The sequence below is a fragment of the Dioscorea cayenensis genome, chromosome 1 (genome assembly GCF_009730915.1).
Source record: "Dioscorea cayenensis subsp. rotundata cultivar TDr96_F1 chromosome 1, TDr96_F1_v2_PseudoChromosome.rev07_lg8_w22 25.fasta, whole genome shotgun sequence".
Taxonomy (NCBI): Eukaryota; Viridiplantae; Streptophyta; class Magnoliopsida; order Dioscoreales; family Dioscoreaceae; genus Dioscorea; species Dioscorea cayenensis.
In genome coordinates, this window is record NC_052471.1 from 30,331,542 (window position 1) to 30,345,772 (window position 14,231).

The window sequence follows — 14,231 nt, forward strand, 5'->3', positions numbered from 1 at the left end:
TTGAGCTTCAGAGCAGTCACCACGGATACAAAAACCTTTACCAACAAAAAGATTACTCCTGGAGATTACAAGACAGTTTGACTCAAGTACAATCTTATAACCTGGGATCGAATCAAAAGGGAACCAATAATTAGATTTTTTTCCTAATGTCTTTGTACATATCGAACGCTCTAACGAGTGAGAACTTTTCGCATGTCATCTTCAAATCAATCCGTCCTCTCCCTAACACGTGTGCTACTGAGCCATTTCCAAGAGTCACACATCCTCCACTTGAGACCTGATAAGTGGAGAACCAGAAACGGTCAGTGCAAACGTGGACGTTAGCACCAAAATCAAGGAACCACTCTAGGTTTTGACAAGTCAAATTGACAGAAGGAATGAAAGATACTGACCTAAAGAATGTCCCAGAGGAGGGTTCACCCATCTCAAGTACATTTACTTGCGGTTTGGGTGGACCGGAGTTTTTGCTGACAGGTTCAGTCTTACGGAAGAAGCAATCACGAGCAACATGGTTTGTCTTACCACAAACAAAACAGTGTTTAGGACTTTTCTCATAAGGTTTAGAAGTAGAAGATTTGGGTTGCTGAGAGGTTTGAGAACGAGAATGGGTTGGCTTGCCCTTGGCCTTAAAGGATTTCCCTTTAGGGAAAAACTGACGACCTCTATCAGAAGAGTGGGAATTCCTAGAGCTTTTAGAGCTATTAGGGCTATCACTATGTTCAGCTAGATAAACCCGGCCTTTAGGAGGATCTACACCCTTAGAGAAGATTCGGTTGGCTTCCTTAATTCTAATGGTGTTGTAAACTCCTACAAGGTCCAAGGAATCAATCTTGTGTCTAAGTTCATTTGCAAAGCCTGACCAAGAAGGTGGTAGCTTGTTCAGGAGAATGGACACAATGTGGCTCTCATTGTACGCATGCCACACTTCTCTATGGCACTAAGGTAGTCCCTGAAAGGTGTGAATCGTTCTCCCATCTCTACTCGCTCTACCATCTTGTAGTTTTCAAACTCTATGCTCAGGTGGCTAATCCTAGTAGCATTATCAGGGCCATACTCCTTTTCTATGGCACTCCATATATCCTTAGCAGTCTTATAATCAAAGTATTTGTCATAAAAGGCGATCGGAAAAGAATGCTAAGAATTCTATGCGGCAGAGTGGAAAATCGATCTCTTGAGAGTTTTTACTAGGAGTTAAGGAGCTAGATGTTTGGTCTCGATCGAGATGGATAATCGGCGAAGTCCACTAGGGATCAAGATCGAGGAATCAGAATCAGAGGATAGAGTAAGAGCTGTGGATACTCCTAAGGTGTACAACCAAAATTCAGCCTGATGTTTCCACCTCCTAAAGTTCACCTTCACCGTCAAACTTCGCAGCGGGTTTACCGAAAGTATCGAGTTGTGCATCCATGTGTGTGTAATGTATGTTAATCGTGTTCAAGGTCTACTAATGTGACACAAGCAAGTTTTTAATGTCGCGAAATTGATTTGCGAGAAATACACATCTAGTAGAACTATATGTACTAGAATATGAGATACATGATATTATATGTATGAATATAGTATACTGGGATATCTATGTATAAAATATAGTCTATAGTATTATGCGTACAAAATATAATATCGCAGAATATGCTTATAAAAATACGTGAAATATATTTATGGCTAAACAGTTTTATGTATAAGACACAATTCAGTTAGAATGTAGGAAATATACTCATCTGAATAGCATCGCAAACACTACAAACTATAGTATGCAAAACACAAACTACAATAATAATTCAAAACAACAGTTAGAAATTTCCAGCCTGGGGTAGGCGTAGCGTAAGCACCGCCCCCTACCGTTGAATTGGCCTCCCTCGTGCGTGATTTTCCGCACTCACTCCAAGCGCAGAGGATACACTAACCCGGGAAGGAAGAACTCTCGTAGCCCTAGACATTCAGGGCGCTGAGATATCCCAAGCGCACCCACAAGGTTCAGGCAAAGAACCACAGAATGAGAACAAAATATTTGGGTTTTCCGAGCACGCAAAAGACACCCTGCCTGTGCACGCGTAAAGCACACCCGGAAGAAAGAGAATATGAGAGAAGAAGTAAGCAAGCAAGTGTGTTTTTGGTTCATGGTTTAGGCATGTATTTATAGCAAGGAATTCTTTAGCAACTTTCTCCACTAGGCAATGTGGGATGCTATTCAGTAGTATATTTCCTACATTCTAACGCTGAATTGGCCTCCCTCGTGCAGGATTTTCCGGCCTCACCCAAGCCAGAGGATACACTAACCCGCTGAAGGAAGAACTCTCGTAGCTCTAGCACGCTCGGCCGAGATATCCCAAGCGCACTCCACAAGGTCTCGTGCAAAGAACCACGTGAATGAGAACAAAAATATTTGGGTTTTCTAGCACGCAAAAAGCACACCCGGGCTCTGCACGCAGTTAGACACCGGAAGAAAAGAGAATATAGAGAGTAAGAAGCAAGTAAAGTTGTGTTTTTGGTTCATGGTTTAGGCATGTATTTATAGCGAGGAATTCTTTAGCAACTCTCTCCACTTTAAGCGATATGGGACTAAAGGTTTGAGTGTAAAACATGTGGGACCCACAGGACCCACATCCAACATGAAGTGCATCAAATAGTTTTTTAAAAAAAAACATCAAAACAAGTACTCTTGATAGATTAAAGCTATAAAGACTACCAAGAAATTCTAATCATAGACCTAAAACGAGCGTGACGTCTTCTGCCCTGAATGCTAGCATGTTTTCCCTTATCCTAAACTGTTTGTTGCGATCATCGTAGACCTGTAGCAGCACGTCAAGAACCCCTCTCTCTTGAATCACAGGTCGACATCCATCATATGGGCAAAAGGTATTCCACAAAGAATCTCCCAATGGCGCATGTTCATCTCCTACTTCAATTTTGTGAGTGTTTCCACAACCGGGTCAGGTAACACCTTGCATTCACTAGTGTGGTCTCCATTTTCAGTTGTTATGAAAAAATAGCACATAATCAGTCATCGGCGGAACGATCAAAATATTATTATACACTGAAACAAACAAATAATACACAGAATGAGAAACAAACTTTACCAAATACACAATAGAGAATTTCGGATTTTACACAAGAGCTGCCTAATAATACCGGGGAAATAAACAACTGCACTGCAGAGACTAAAACTGGCAAACTTTCAAACATGAGACACCATTCAAGCGATAGAGAATCGTCTCCTAGGCATACCATCTCACCTTTCGACTTGGTAATTAATTCCTTGAAAGGATATTGTCGATAAAACTAGCTCGAATACTTTGAACGAGAAACCAATTCCACAGACAACTCGAAGCCCGACTTTCGCAAGACAAATGACTACTGGAAAGAGTCTCTCCACCCGGCTTCAGCATAATAAGAAGAAAGCGAAATAGTGCAAATGTCCATGAGCGGTTCCTGAGGAGGGGAGGGTTTGAGAGTAATTTCAATGGATATTTGAATGTGGGATAAGAAGCAAAGGCAAACTGATAATTTTTCACACTACTTAAGAGCATATTCTCCTCTGTTATTATCATCAGAACGAAAAAAAGAAAAAGAATTGGGTTTAAAAAAAGGGATTTTTATGGAATAGGTAAATTAAGAGCGATTTATTTGAGATACTCCAATTTTAGAGGGATTAATAGTTACTTCCCTGTATATATTTATATCAACCTAGTGACCTAGTCTACAATGAGAATCTAACATTATCTTTTAATGTACGTATCTCACCATGCTCATTATACACAAGATGATACCAAAATATTATCTTTAAAATTTTAAGCGATTACTCAATGGCTACCCATTCATTCGTTTCACTACTCCATTAGTCTCCGTATTTATCACATATTCATGTCATTTCTCTTTCTTTATTAAAGCCTTACAAAAGTTGTGAAGACAAGCTGCCCAACATAATAAGCATGTGAGTTCTTCATTAATAAGATATAAATAAATTACTTGCACTTATAAAAGCTTTCATTCTTTGTAAAACTAAATAATTATTTAGGATGCTATATTTTTTGGTGGAAAAAATATTATGAGATGTTGGAGTAAACAAAAAGAAACATAAATGATGGTAATTACTCCAACGGTGTTTTATAATTACTTATTTTATTTTTAAGAAAATAATTTCACAATTTCCTACTTGCATTTTTTTTGTTAAACCTAAATAAAATATTTTTTTATTAAATTTAATAATGTTTTTATTAATAAAAGGTTTATTTTAAACTAATATCATTTATTTAGTTTATATATCATAATTTAAGTAAAAACCCCTTTATTTTTTAACTTTTTTTTATGGTTTGAATCTAGTTTGTTGATTTAATTAAAAACTATATCAAGATATTTCTATTTAACCTAATTATTTTCAAATTTTTTTAAAGAATGACTTTTAATTTTTTATAAAAAATGATAGAAAATTTGCTATAAAATGTCTAATTACAACATATAAAATTAATTTATTTCCCGTTATATCTTTCAATGGGTTGGGTTTGGACTGGAGTAAGACTTGCTCTTCTCTTAACAGTGACCATACTTGCCCAAGCTTGACTAGAAATATGCATTTATATTTTTTTAATTTTATTAATAAATAAGAATTAAATTTTATTTTAAAATAAGGTTTAAATTTAAGAAATAAATTTAATAACATTTTAAATCAAAATGAGTTTTGATAAAGAAAATTAAATTGTATTAAAATTGGTCAAGTTTAAATTATAAATTATTTAATTTTATGATAAATAATTATCAATAATAAATTTATTTAATTTATTTATATATAATTTGAGGTGTGCAATGCCCAAGCCAAAAACATTACAAGTAAAGCTCAACTCATTTCATAAACATTTTTTTTTTATTCCTTAATCCAAGACCAAGCAACATACTAAATATTTTTGTTCTAACCCTCTCATTTTTTTTAAGCAGGCTTTTGAGCTTAAGCAAACATCCCAACCTTATCAGTTCTACGTATAATGTAAATCTTATTAAATAATAACAATAATAATTTTTATTGTTACAAAATCAGTAACCTCTCATAATAAATTGTCTTTGTGTAACTACAGTCATAAATGCGAAAAAACAGAAACAGAAAAATTAGGTTAATGTCATGAAGGGCATCCTTAACCTCTTTGGATTAAGCGGTTTGGGTTTGGCTGATCAGAGAAATGGGTCTTCCAATTAGGATGATGTCTACACTAGGGTTGGACACAATACTTTTTTCTTTTCAGGTGCTCATTTCTTTATGCTTTAGGTGTTGATATTCTGTGTTATCTTCTGCTATGTTTCTTAGAATTCCATGCTCACGTTTTATTTTTACTCAAACTATAATACAATGAATTTTAAGTATCTACACATCATCTTACATTAAAAAAATGCTTGATAATTGAAAAATATATTTACAAATATAAATAGTTCACGTAAAGAATCAACATCAAATATCAATATACACTATATATGTTGAAGGCACATTGGTCCAACTCTAATATTTATTTAATTATTAGTAATTTTCTAATTAAATAAACATACAGGTTTTATTCTATTTTTTTATAGATATTGATAGTATAAAATATAACATATTTGTATATATCTGATTCTGATCCTAAATATTTTTTCGATTTTTGGGCTCAACGGAACAAAGAATCGAGTTCATCATCGAGGTCGAGGAGCATTTACAACCCTAGCGGACATCACAAAGATATAAGAATTGGATGGCTTAAAGATTGGGAGTAAAAGAAATGGGAGAGTATGTGTGGGTTGTGTAGGAAATGATCACATTTTTATTTCACAAGGTTTCATATTACTTATAATTTTTTTCTTTTTTTCTTAATTTTATATTACTTATAGGCTTATAACCCATTGTTAATTATTCTAACAATTTACATATCTAATAATTTTCAACATAATTATATTTTTTTCAATAACTAAATAAGAAATTTATAAAAATAAAATAGTGCGATATAGAAATATTTAAAAAAAATCAATAGTCATAAGAAAAAAATTAGAGATATGCCTCTTTTATATGTTGTGACTTCTTTTACTGTTATCTTTTATTGTGTTTTCATATATCCTATGTTTAAATTTTATTTTATTTGATTATAATTTATTTATTTAAAAAATATAAAATAAATTATTCAACATCATTTTTTTCAACACCCTTTTCTTTCAACCATTGATAATAGACGGGTGATAGTACAATTAACTCCTATATTCCATTCTTTTTTTTAAATATGGTCAAGTATTTAAAGTGCCTATAGTAGTTCTTCCACATTGTCAAAATAATAATAATAAATAAATAAAATTTTAAAAATAAAAATAAAAAGGAATCTCTTCTTCACCCAACCTATAATAAATCTAACATTATCTTTTAATATATGAATCACACCATTTTCATTATATGCCAGACAATCCCATCCGTTATATCACTCCATTCGTTTCACTACTCCATATTTTATCACATTTTCATGTAATTTCTCTTTCTTTATTAAAACCTTACAAAAGTTGTGAAGACAAGCTTCCCAACATAATAAACATGTGAGTTCTTCATTCATAATAAGATTTAAATTACTTGCACTTATAAAAGCTTTCATTCTTTGTAAAACTTAAATAATTATTTAGGATGCTATATTTTTTGGGGGAAAAAATATTATGAGATGTTGGAGTAAACAAAAAGAAATATAAATGATGGTAATTACTCCAATGATGTTTTATAATTACTTATTTTATTTTTTAAAAAAAATGCAAATTCCTACTTGCATTTTTATTAAACCTAAATAATAAAATGATTTTTTTTTATTAAATTTAATAATGTTTTTATTAATAAAAGGTTTATTTTAAATTAATATAATTTATTTAGTTTATATGTTATAATTTAAGTATAATTTTGTTTATTTTTTAACTTTATTTTTATGGTTTGAATCTAGTTTGTTAATTTAATTTAAAACGATATCAAGATATTTATATTTAACGTTATTATTTTCAAATTCTTTTAAATAATGACTTTTGATTTTTATAAAAATTATATAAAATTTGCACTAAAATGTCTAATTACAACATATAAAATTAATTTATTTCTAATTAGACCTCTCAATGGGCTGGGTTTGGATCGATGTAAGACTCTCTTTAAACAGTGACCATGCTTGCCCAAGCTTGACTTACTCAATTATTTAACTCTATATTTTTGTCCAAAACCAATGCATATTTTTTAAAATTTTATTAATAAATAAGAATTAAATTTTATTTTAAAATAAGGTTTAAATTTAAGAAAATAAATTTAATAACAAATTAAATCAAATTGAGTTTTGATAAAAAAATTAAATTGTATTAAAATTGTTCAAGTTTAAATTATAAATTATTTAATTTTATGATAAATAATTATCAATAATAAATTTATTTATTTTATTTTTATATAATTTGGGGTGTGCAATGCCCAAACCTAAAACATCATAAGTAAAGCTCAACTCATTTTATAAACTTTTTTTTTTATTCTTTAATCGAAAAATTGACAACATGCTTAGTATTTTTGTCCTAACCCTCTTATTTTTTAGTAGGCTTTTGAACTTAAGCAAACATCCCAACTTTATCAATTCTTATTAAATAATAATAATAATAATAATAATAATAATAATAATAATAATTTTTATTGTTACAAAATCAATAACCTCTCATAATAAATTGTCTTTGTGTAATTACAGCCATAGATGTAAAAAAACTGAAATACAAAAATTAGGTCAACGGCAGGAAGCAAAGCCTTACTCTCGTTGGGTCTAGTGGTTTGGGCGCGTATGATCAGAGAGGTGCTTCTTCCAATTCGGATGATGTCTACATTTAGGTTGGCCACAATACTTCAAGTGCTCATGTCTTTATGCTTTGGGTGTTGAGATTCTGTGTTATCCTCTACTATGTTTCTTACAATCCCATGCTCAAGTTTTATTTTTTACTCAAACTATAATACAATGAATATAAGAAAAAAACTTATAATACAATGAATATAAGGAAAAAAAAACTTGATAATTGAGAAACATATTTACAAATATAAATACTTGACATATTAAAGACCGAACATTAAATATCAATATACACTATATTTGTTGAAGGCACATTGACCCAATATTAATGTTTATTTAATTATTAATAATTTATTAATTAAATAAATAATATGGACTTTTATTTAATTTTTGTATAGATATTGATAACAACATACACACTTCCCTCTCTCAAAAAAAAAAATATATATATATATATATAAATTAAGTATTTAATATTTCTAGGTGAGGAAGGTATTCCCCAACCACGATTTCAACCGGAAAGTTTTTTCCATCCCCAGCCTTGGACGGAATAAAGAATCAGATTTTCCCTTGGGCCCAAGGTCCATTCACAATCCTAGTGTACATCACCAAATATAGGAATTGGATGGTTTAAGGATTGGATGGTTTAAGGCTCGGGAGTTAGAAGCAATGGAAAAGTATGTGTTGCCTGTGTAGGAAATGATAAAATTTTTATTTCACACCCTTCAAGGATTCATATTACTTATGGTTTTTTTTTTTGTTTTTTTTTATGAATTTAATATTACTTATAGGCTTATAACCAATTGTTATTCAAACAATTTACATGATCTAATAATTTTCAACATAATTATAATTTTTTAATAACTAAATAAAAAATTTATAAAAATACCGTAGGCCGATATAAATATATTAGAAAAAAGGGTCAAAAGTCAAAAAAAAAATTGGGAATAGGTTTTTTATGTGTTATATAACTCCTCTTACTGTTATATTTTGTTATTTTCTATTCAGGTTTTATTTTACTTGATTATAATTTATTTTATTTAAAATAAATATAAAATACATTCTGCAACACCATTTATTTCAACATTTTTTTCCTTCAGCTGTTGATAATAGGTGAAAATAGTACAATTAACCCCCATATTCCACTCCTTTTTTTAAGTATGATCAAGCATTTGAAATGCCTATAGTAATTCTTCCACATTGTTGAAATAATAATAATAATAAATAAAATTAAAAATAAAAAATAAAAGGGAATTTCTTCTTCACCAAACCTAGAATATATCTAACATTATATTTTAATGTATGAACTATGAACCACACCATATTCATTATACGCAGACAATCCCATCCATTGTATCACTCCATGTGTTTTTATCCACATTATCACACGCACACCAAAAATAAATAAATAAATAAATAAAACAAAATAAAACAAAGCAAAACAAAACTCTTTACTTAGCCTATAATGAAATATAACATAATCTTTTAATGTACGTATCTTACTATACTCATAATACGCAAGATGATCCCAAAATATTATCTTTAAAATTTTAAACGATTACTCAATGACCACCCATTATATCACTCCATTCGTTTCACTACTCCATGTTTATCACATTTTTATGTAATTTCTCTTTTTTTTTTTTAATTAAAACCTTGCCAACAGTATATGAAAACATGGAGTTCTTCATCCATAGTAACGTTTAAATTGCCTACACTTATCAAGCTTTTTCTTTGTAAAACTTAAATAATTATTTAGAATGCTATATTTTTTAGGGGGAAAAATATCATGAGATGTTGGAGTAAACAAAAAGAAACATAAATGATTGTAATTACTCCAATGATGTTTTATAATTACTTATTTTATTTTATAAAAAATAATTTTGCAATTTCCTACTTGCATCTTTGTTAAACCTAAATAAAAAATGATTTTTTTTTATTAAATTTAATAATGTTTTTATTAAGAAAAAGATTTATTTTAAATGAATATCATTTATTTATTATATGTACTATAATTTAAGTAAATTTTATTTATTTATTTTATTAAGTTTATTGATTTAATTAAAAGATCATATATATTATTAAAGTAGATGTATAATCTACTCGAAGAGCGTTCTGATGAACAATTTTAATAACATTTAAAGTTTTTATTTATATTACTTATAATATTATTGAAACAAATATTACTTTACTACGATTATAATTATTTATCTGATAAATATCAATAAGCTTTTAAAATCCAAAAGTATAAAAATAATTTTTATAATATGAAATTGTTTAATTATATTATTTTTATATATGATATTACATCAAAAACTTCCATAAAAATTTTTAAAACTCGAGTGGGAGGGAGAATCCGTCCCAAATGATAACTGATTATCTCATCACTAGGGCATTTTGGATAAAAAACAAATTATATAAAATTTAATCACTAACAATAGTATTAGTGATTTGGTCCTATTTGTAAAAAACACTAGTGTTTTTTTGTCCTATTTGTAAAAATTACAAGAAAATCTCAAGTCATCAAAGCAGAGACTTTTTGAGAGGCCGGTTTCTTCGTCTTCACGGGCTCCGACAGTGAACCATGGCGTCGGCGTCGGCGATCAAAAGAGCTTCAGCGCGATCTCGAAAACCCAAGCCAACGCCCTCAGCAAAATCCAGAAAGGCAAGCATCCTTCTCCTTCTCCTTCCCTTCAAATTTCCAAACCCTAACTCCAAGTGACTTCACCCATCCATCTCTCTCTACTCTCTCTTCCTCTTCAGACATCTCCAAGAACCATCAAGTGAGGAAGCAGTACACCATCCAGCTTGGAGAGAACGAACTTGTTCTCAAGGTCAGCCGCCTTTTTTCTCTTCGATTTGGTTGATGAAAGCTCTGGTTTTTCTCCTTTTAGATCGTTGGGTTGTGTGATTGTAGGAGTTGGATCTTTTGAAAGAGGATGCGAACGTGTACAAGCTGATTGGACCGGTGCTTGTGAAGCAAGACCTTGCCGAGGCCAGAGGCAACGTCGGCAAGCGCATTGAATACATCTCTGCCGAGCTGTGAGATTCTCAGACTTTTAGTCTGTATTTTTTTTCTTTGTTTTATTAGGGGTTTACCAATTTGAACTATGTTTGCAGGAAGAGGTTGGAGGGAACTTTACAGGATTTGGAGGACAAGCAAAACAGCAAGAAGGAGTCGGTGAGTGTATATTTCTTTTTGGTTTTGCAAACATGTTTTTTGTTGTGTTCTATTATTTTTCCTAACTTTATATGTTAGTTTAATTTGCTTATTTTGGGTCAAGTGATGTATTTTTGATGATGAATTTGAGTACTATGCATTGCTAGAAATCTCTATTAAGGTAGTGTTTTGGATTTGTAACTCAAAACTAAATAGGATTTATGATTATTATCCAATAATGAATTTGTTCTAGTACATATTCTTAGCACTTAAGTGTTGGTTAATTATATGCTTTGATGCCTAACTACCCCATTAGGATTAGGGAATATCAAGTTCCTTGAGCCAATGCTTCCCTTAGTTATTACAATGCTTATTTTGAGTCAAGTGATGGAATTATGTTGATGAATTTGGCTCCTAGGATGGGTTGTTAAAATTGTTCAACCACCTATGTGGTATTTTACCAGGATGGAGGATCTTGGTAGGAACACAGTGGTGACATAGTAACAATAAGCCATGGCTCGAAACAAGGAATTATATGTGTTATGGATGGATGGTAACGAATACTGATGGGAGTTTCTGTGATTAAGTTCCAATTGTTCGTCTTCAAGAGCCAAATAATTGATTTTGTATATCGTTTAATAAAAATTTATTATTCTTTTTTGTTACAAGCATAAAATAAACTTATCATCAGGTTTATCTTTATGAGTTACTTTCTCCATCCAGTGATGACCTCTGGCCATTGTGTAATCATCTGCTTAAATACAACAAAAAGTCTATTGTTTTTATTTCCACGTTTGGTTTACAGTTCATTGCTCAATCATTTAATAACATATGACAGCTACTCCAACAACAAGGTTTATTACCGGATGACTTTAGTTGATTTGTTTCTGATTTCTATTTTTACTGCCACCAATGAAATATGAGATTATTGCTGTCATGACTCATAATCGTCAATATTATGTTATGTAACATACCATCTTGGTCCCCTAATGTGACATTTACAAGTTGGTAGATACCATCAAGTGGTTTATACGTTTGTCTCCTACTACTTGCATGTTATTGTAATTAAGTGAATTGTATCATGACTTGCACTACAATTAAACCCATAACGCAATTGTGAATGATCCTATTCTTTTTATTTTTACTTTTTTTATTCTTTATGACACACACCACATAGTCAAGCAGTTCATTACGTTTTCTCCTATTTATATTGTAACATAACTTTGATTCAAAATAAATTAAGAAAATGAAGTTATTGTAATTTTTAAAAATTTCATCCTTCCACCTAGAGGCTTCTTCAACAAAAAATAATTTTGATCGTCTCTTTGAATATATTTTTCTGTCAGAGTTGCAAAGCCTCATACCTTCTATGGCTCTTTCCATACAAAATAAGAGAGATGAAAGTATGTCCCTTGTTTGTTTAGACCTAGAGTTGAAACACTTTTGATTATGATTCTTCATAGGCCATGATTATCTTTAATGTGGCCCTTGATGCATACTTCTGATGAGTTGATAACACACGTGATTATCGCTCTTAACATGTTCCCTATAAGTGTGGGGAAGTCTCATGTATCCTATGTTTTTTTCCTAACAAGGTAAGAGAGTGAAAGTATGCTACTTGTTGGCCCAGTCCTAGAGGTCATTTGCCTGATTGCTTATGGGAATAGCAGTTGTTAGAAAAGAAAAACATCTTGATTCTGTTGGCCATGTGGCAAATGTTGTATAGTTTGCTTGTTACATTTGATAAGTCTATTATGGAACAAAGTTCAGTCATTCCTAGGTGATATTGACAGCCTCTTTTGAAACTGCCTCTTGGGTTCATTGTTTGATCTTGATTTATAGTTGTGGAGCTGCCCCTTGTCTTTACAAGCCCAAATCTTGAACATCAGTTAGATCTTTGGCTAGTTTTTAGGTTTTATTTTTTTATTTCTTATTTTTGGGTCGCTGGCTATGTTTGTTTGCTTTTGTCCATATTATCAAAACATGTGAGAGACTAGGTTAAGTAGGGTAGATACAAGAAAAGATCCATGTGTCAAAGGAAAGGCCTCTTCCCAATTCTAAGATGCATTTTGACTTTTCACTGAAAACAAGTAGGTATATTTTGATTGATTGCTCTGTGATAATTAATTGTAATTCTTGGAAGGAGCCATTTGGTTCGTCCACTTTGAGTAAATTCACAGTTTCATTCATATATGTTATTACCATTTCTTTTCTTTTTTTTTTTAAACAATAGCTATTGTTTCCGACACTTGACCTTTAATTCTTTCCATGAATCCGATTGCCATGCCAAAGTCTACTAGAGAAAATCAATTATTTTGGCTTTATTATAAGGTTTAAATCAAAATCAAAATCAAAATAAACAGTGCCCTTATATGTAAGCCTTCGAGAACTGATAAGAGTGTGCTCACTTATTGTCTTTGTATGTGTGTTGGACGAGATGCCACACATTTTCTTTCATACCTATAAAACAAGTGTGCATGTGAATAGCAGTGGTGGCAACTTGGCAGTTTTGGTGGAGGGGAGTGTCATCTGGAGTAACAGACTGAGAATCCTGTTCCTGCCTTTTCCCCGATTTTTATTAGATTTGGGATCCTTGTTCCCAACTTTGCCACAAAATAACATGAATTTTCAGGTCAGGTTTAGGCACATCCCTGCAGGGCAGGGGGCTAGATTGTCATTCCCAGTGGTCAGCATATGTTTGGTGGGTTATGGCTTTAATAGAAGAACATAAGCAATTTCCCTCACTGGTACAATGAAATGAACAAATGAAAAATCTATTTATTGTGCACAGGTCAAATCTGTTTCATTCTGACATGAAAATATTTACTGATCATTGAAAAACTTTTCATGCAGTAATAAGTTAATAACTATTTTTTTTAATGCTTTGCAGATATTTAAATTACGACAGAAGATGGAAACTATACAGGCTGGGAAATCTTAGCTCTAGAATGGTTGTCACAGCAAATTTCATCCATCTTGCCTGTGTTGTCCCCCTTGTCAGCATTTCTCCCTTGTATAATGAGAATGCTTTTGGTAGTTTATTAAACTATAACTTCTATTGATTGTATTGTGGTTTTCCCCGGAGTTACTGATATGCAACATCAATTTCTGAGTTAGTTCAAGTGTTTGGAAAAGCTGATTCAAGGCTGACTTTAACTTATTTGGGAAGAGTTTGATATTTATGGTTTTTCAAAAAATAGAGTTTTATTTATAAGGATTAAATCATTTTTATTTTGGTAATGCAGTGATTTGTTCAATGTGGTCTTCGCACTTTTAAAATATTT

The 14,231-nt window shown here is 31.3% G+C and overlaps 1 protein-coding gene across 1 annotated transcript; it reads left to right on the plus strand.

Moving 5' to 3' along the window:
* Positions 1 to 1,222: 1,222 nt before the first annotated feature.
* Positions 1,223 to 14,107, plus strand: LOC120258843 (prefoldin subunit 6-like). Its single transcript, XM_039266292.1, is given in 7 exon segments — positions 1,223 to 1,282; positions 10,334 to 10,420; positions 10,422 to 10,452; positions 10,551 to 10,621; positions 10,705 to 10,829; positions 10,908 to 10,968; positions 13,838 to 14,107. Coding segments are annotated over 7 exon segments (486 nt in total). The 3' UTR covers positions 13,889 to 14,107.
* Positions 14,108 to 14,231: the final 124 nt, after the last annotated feature.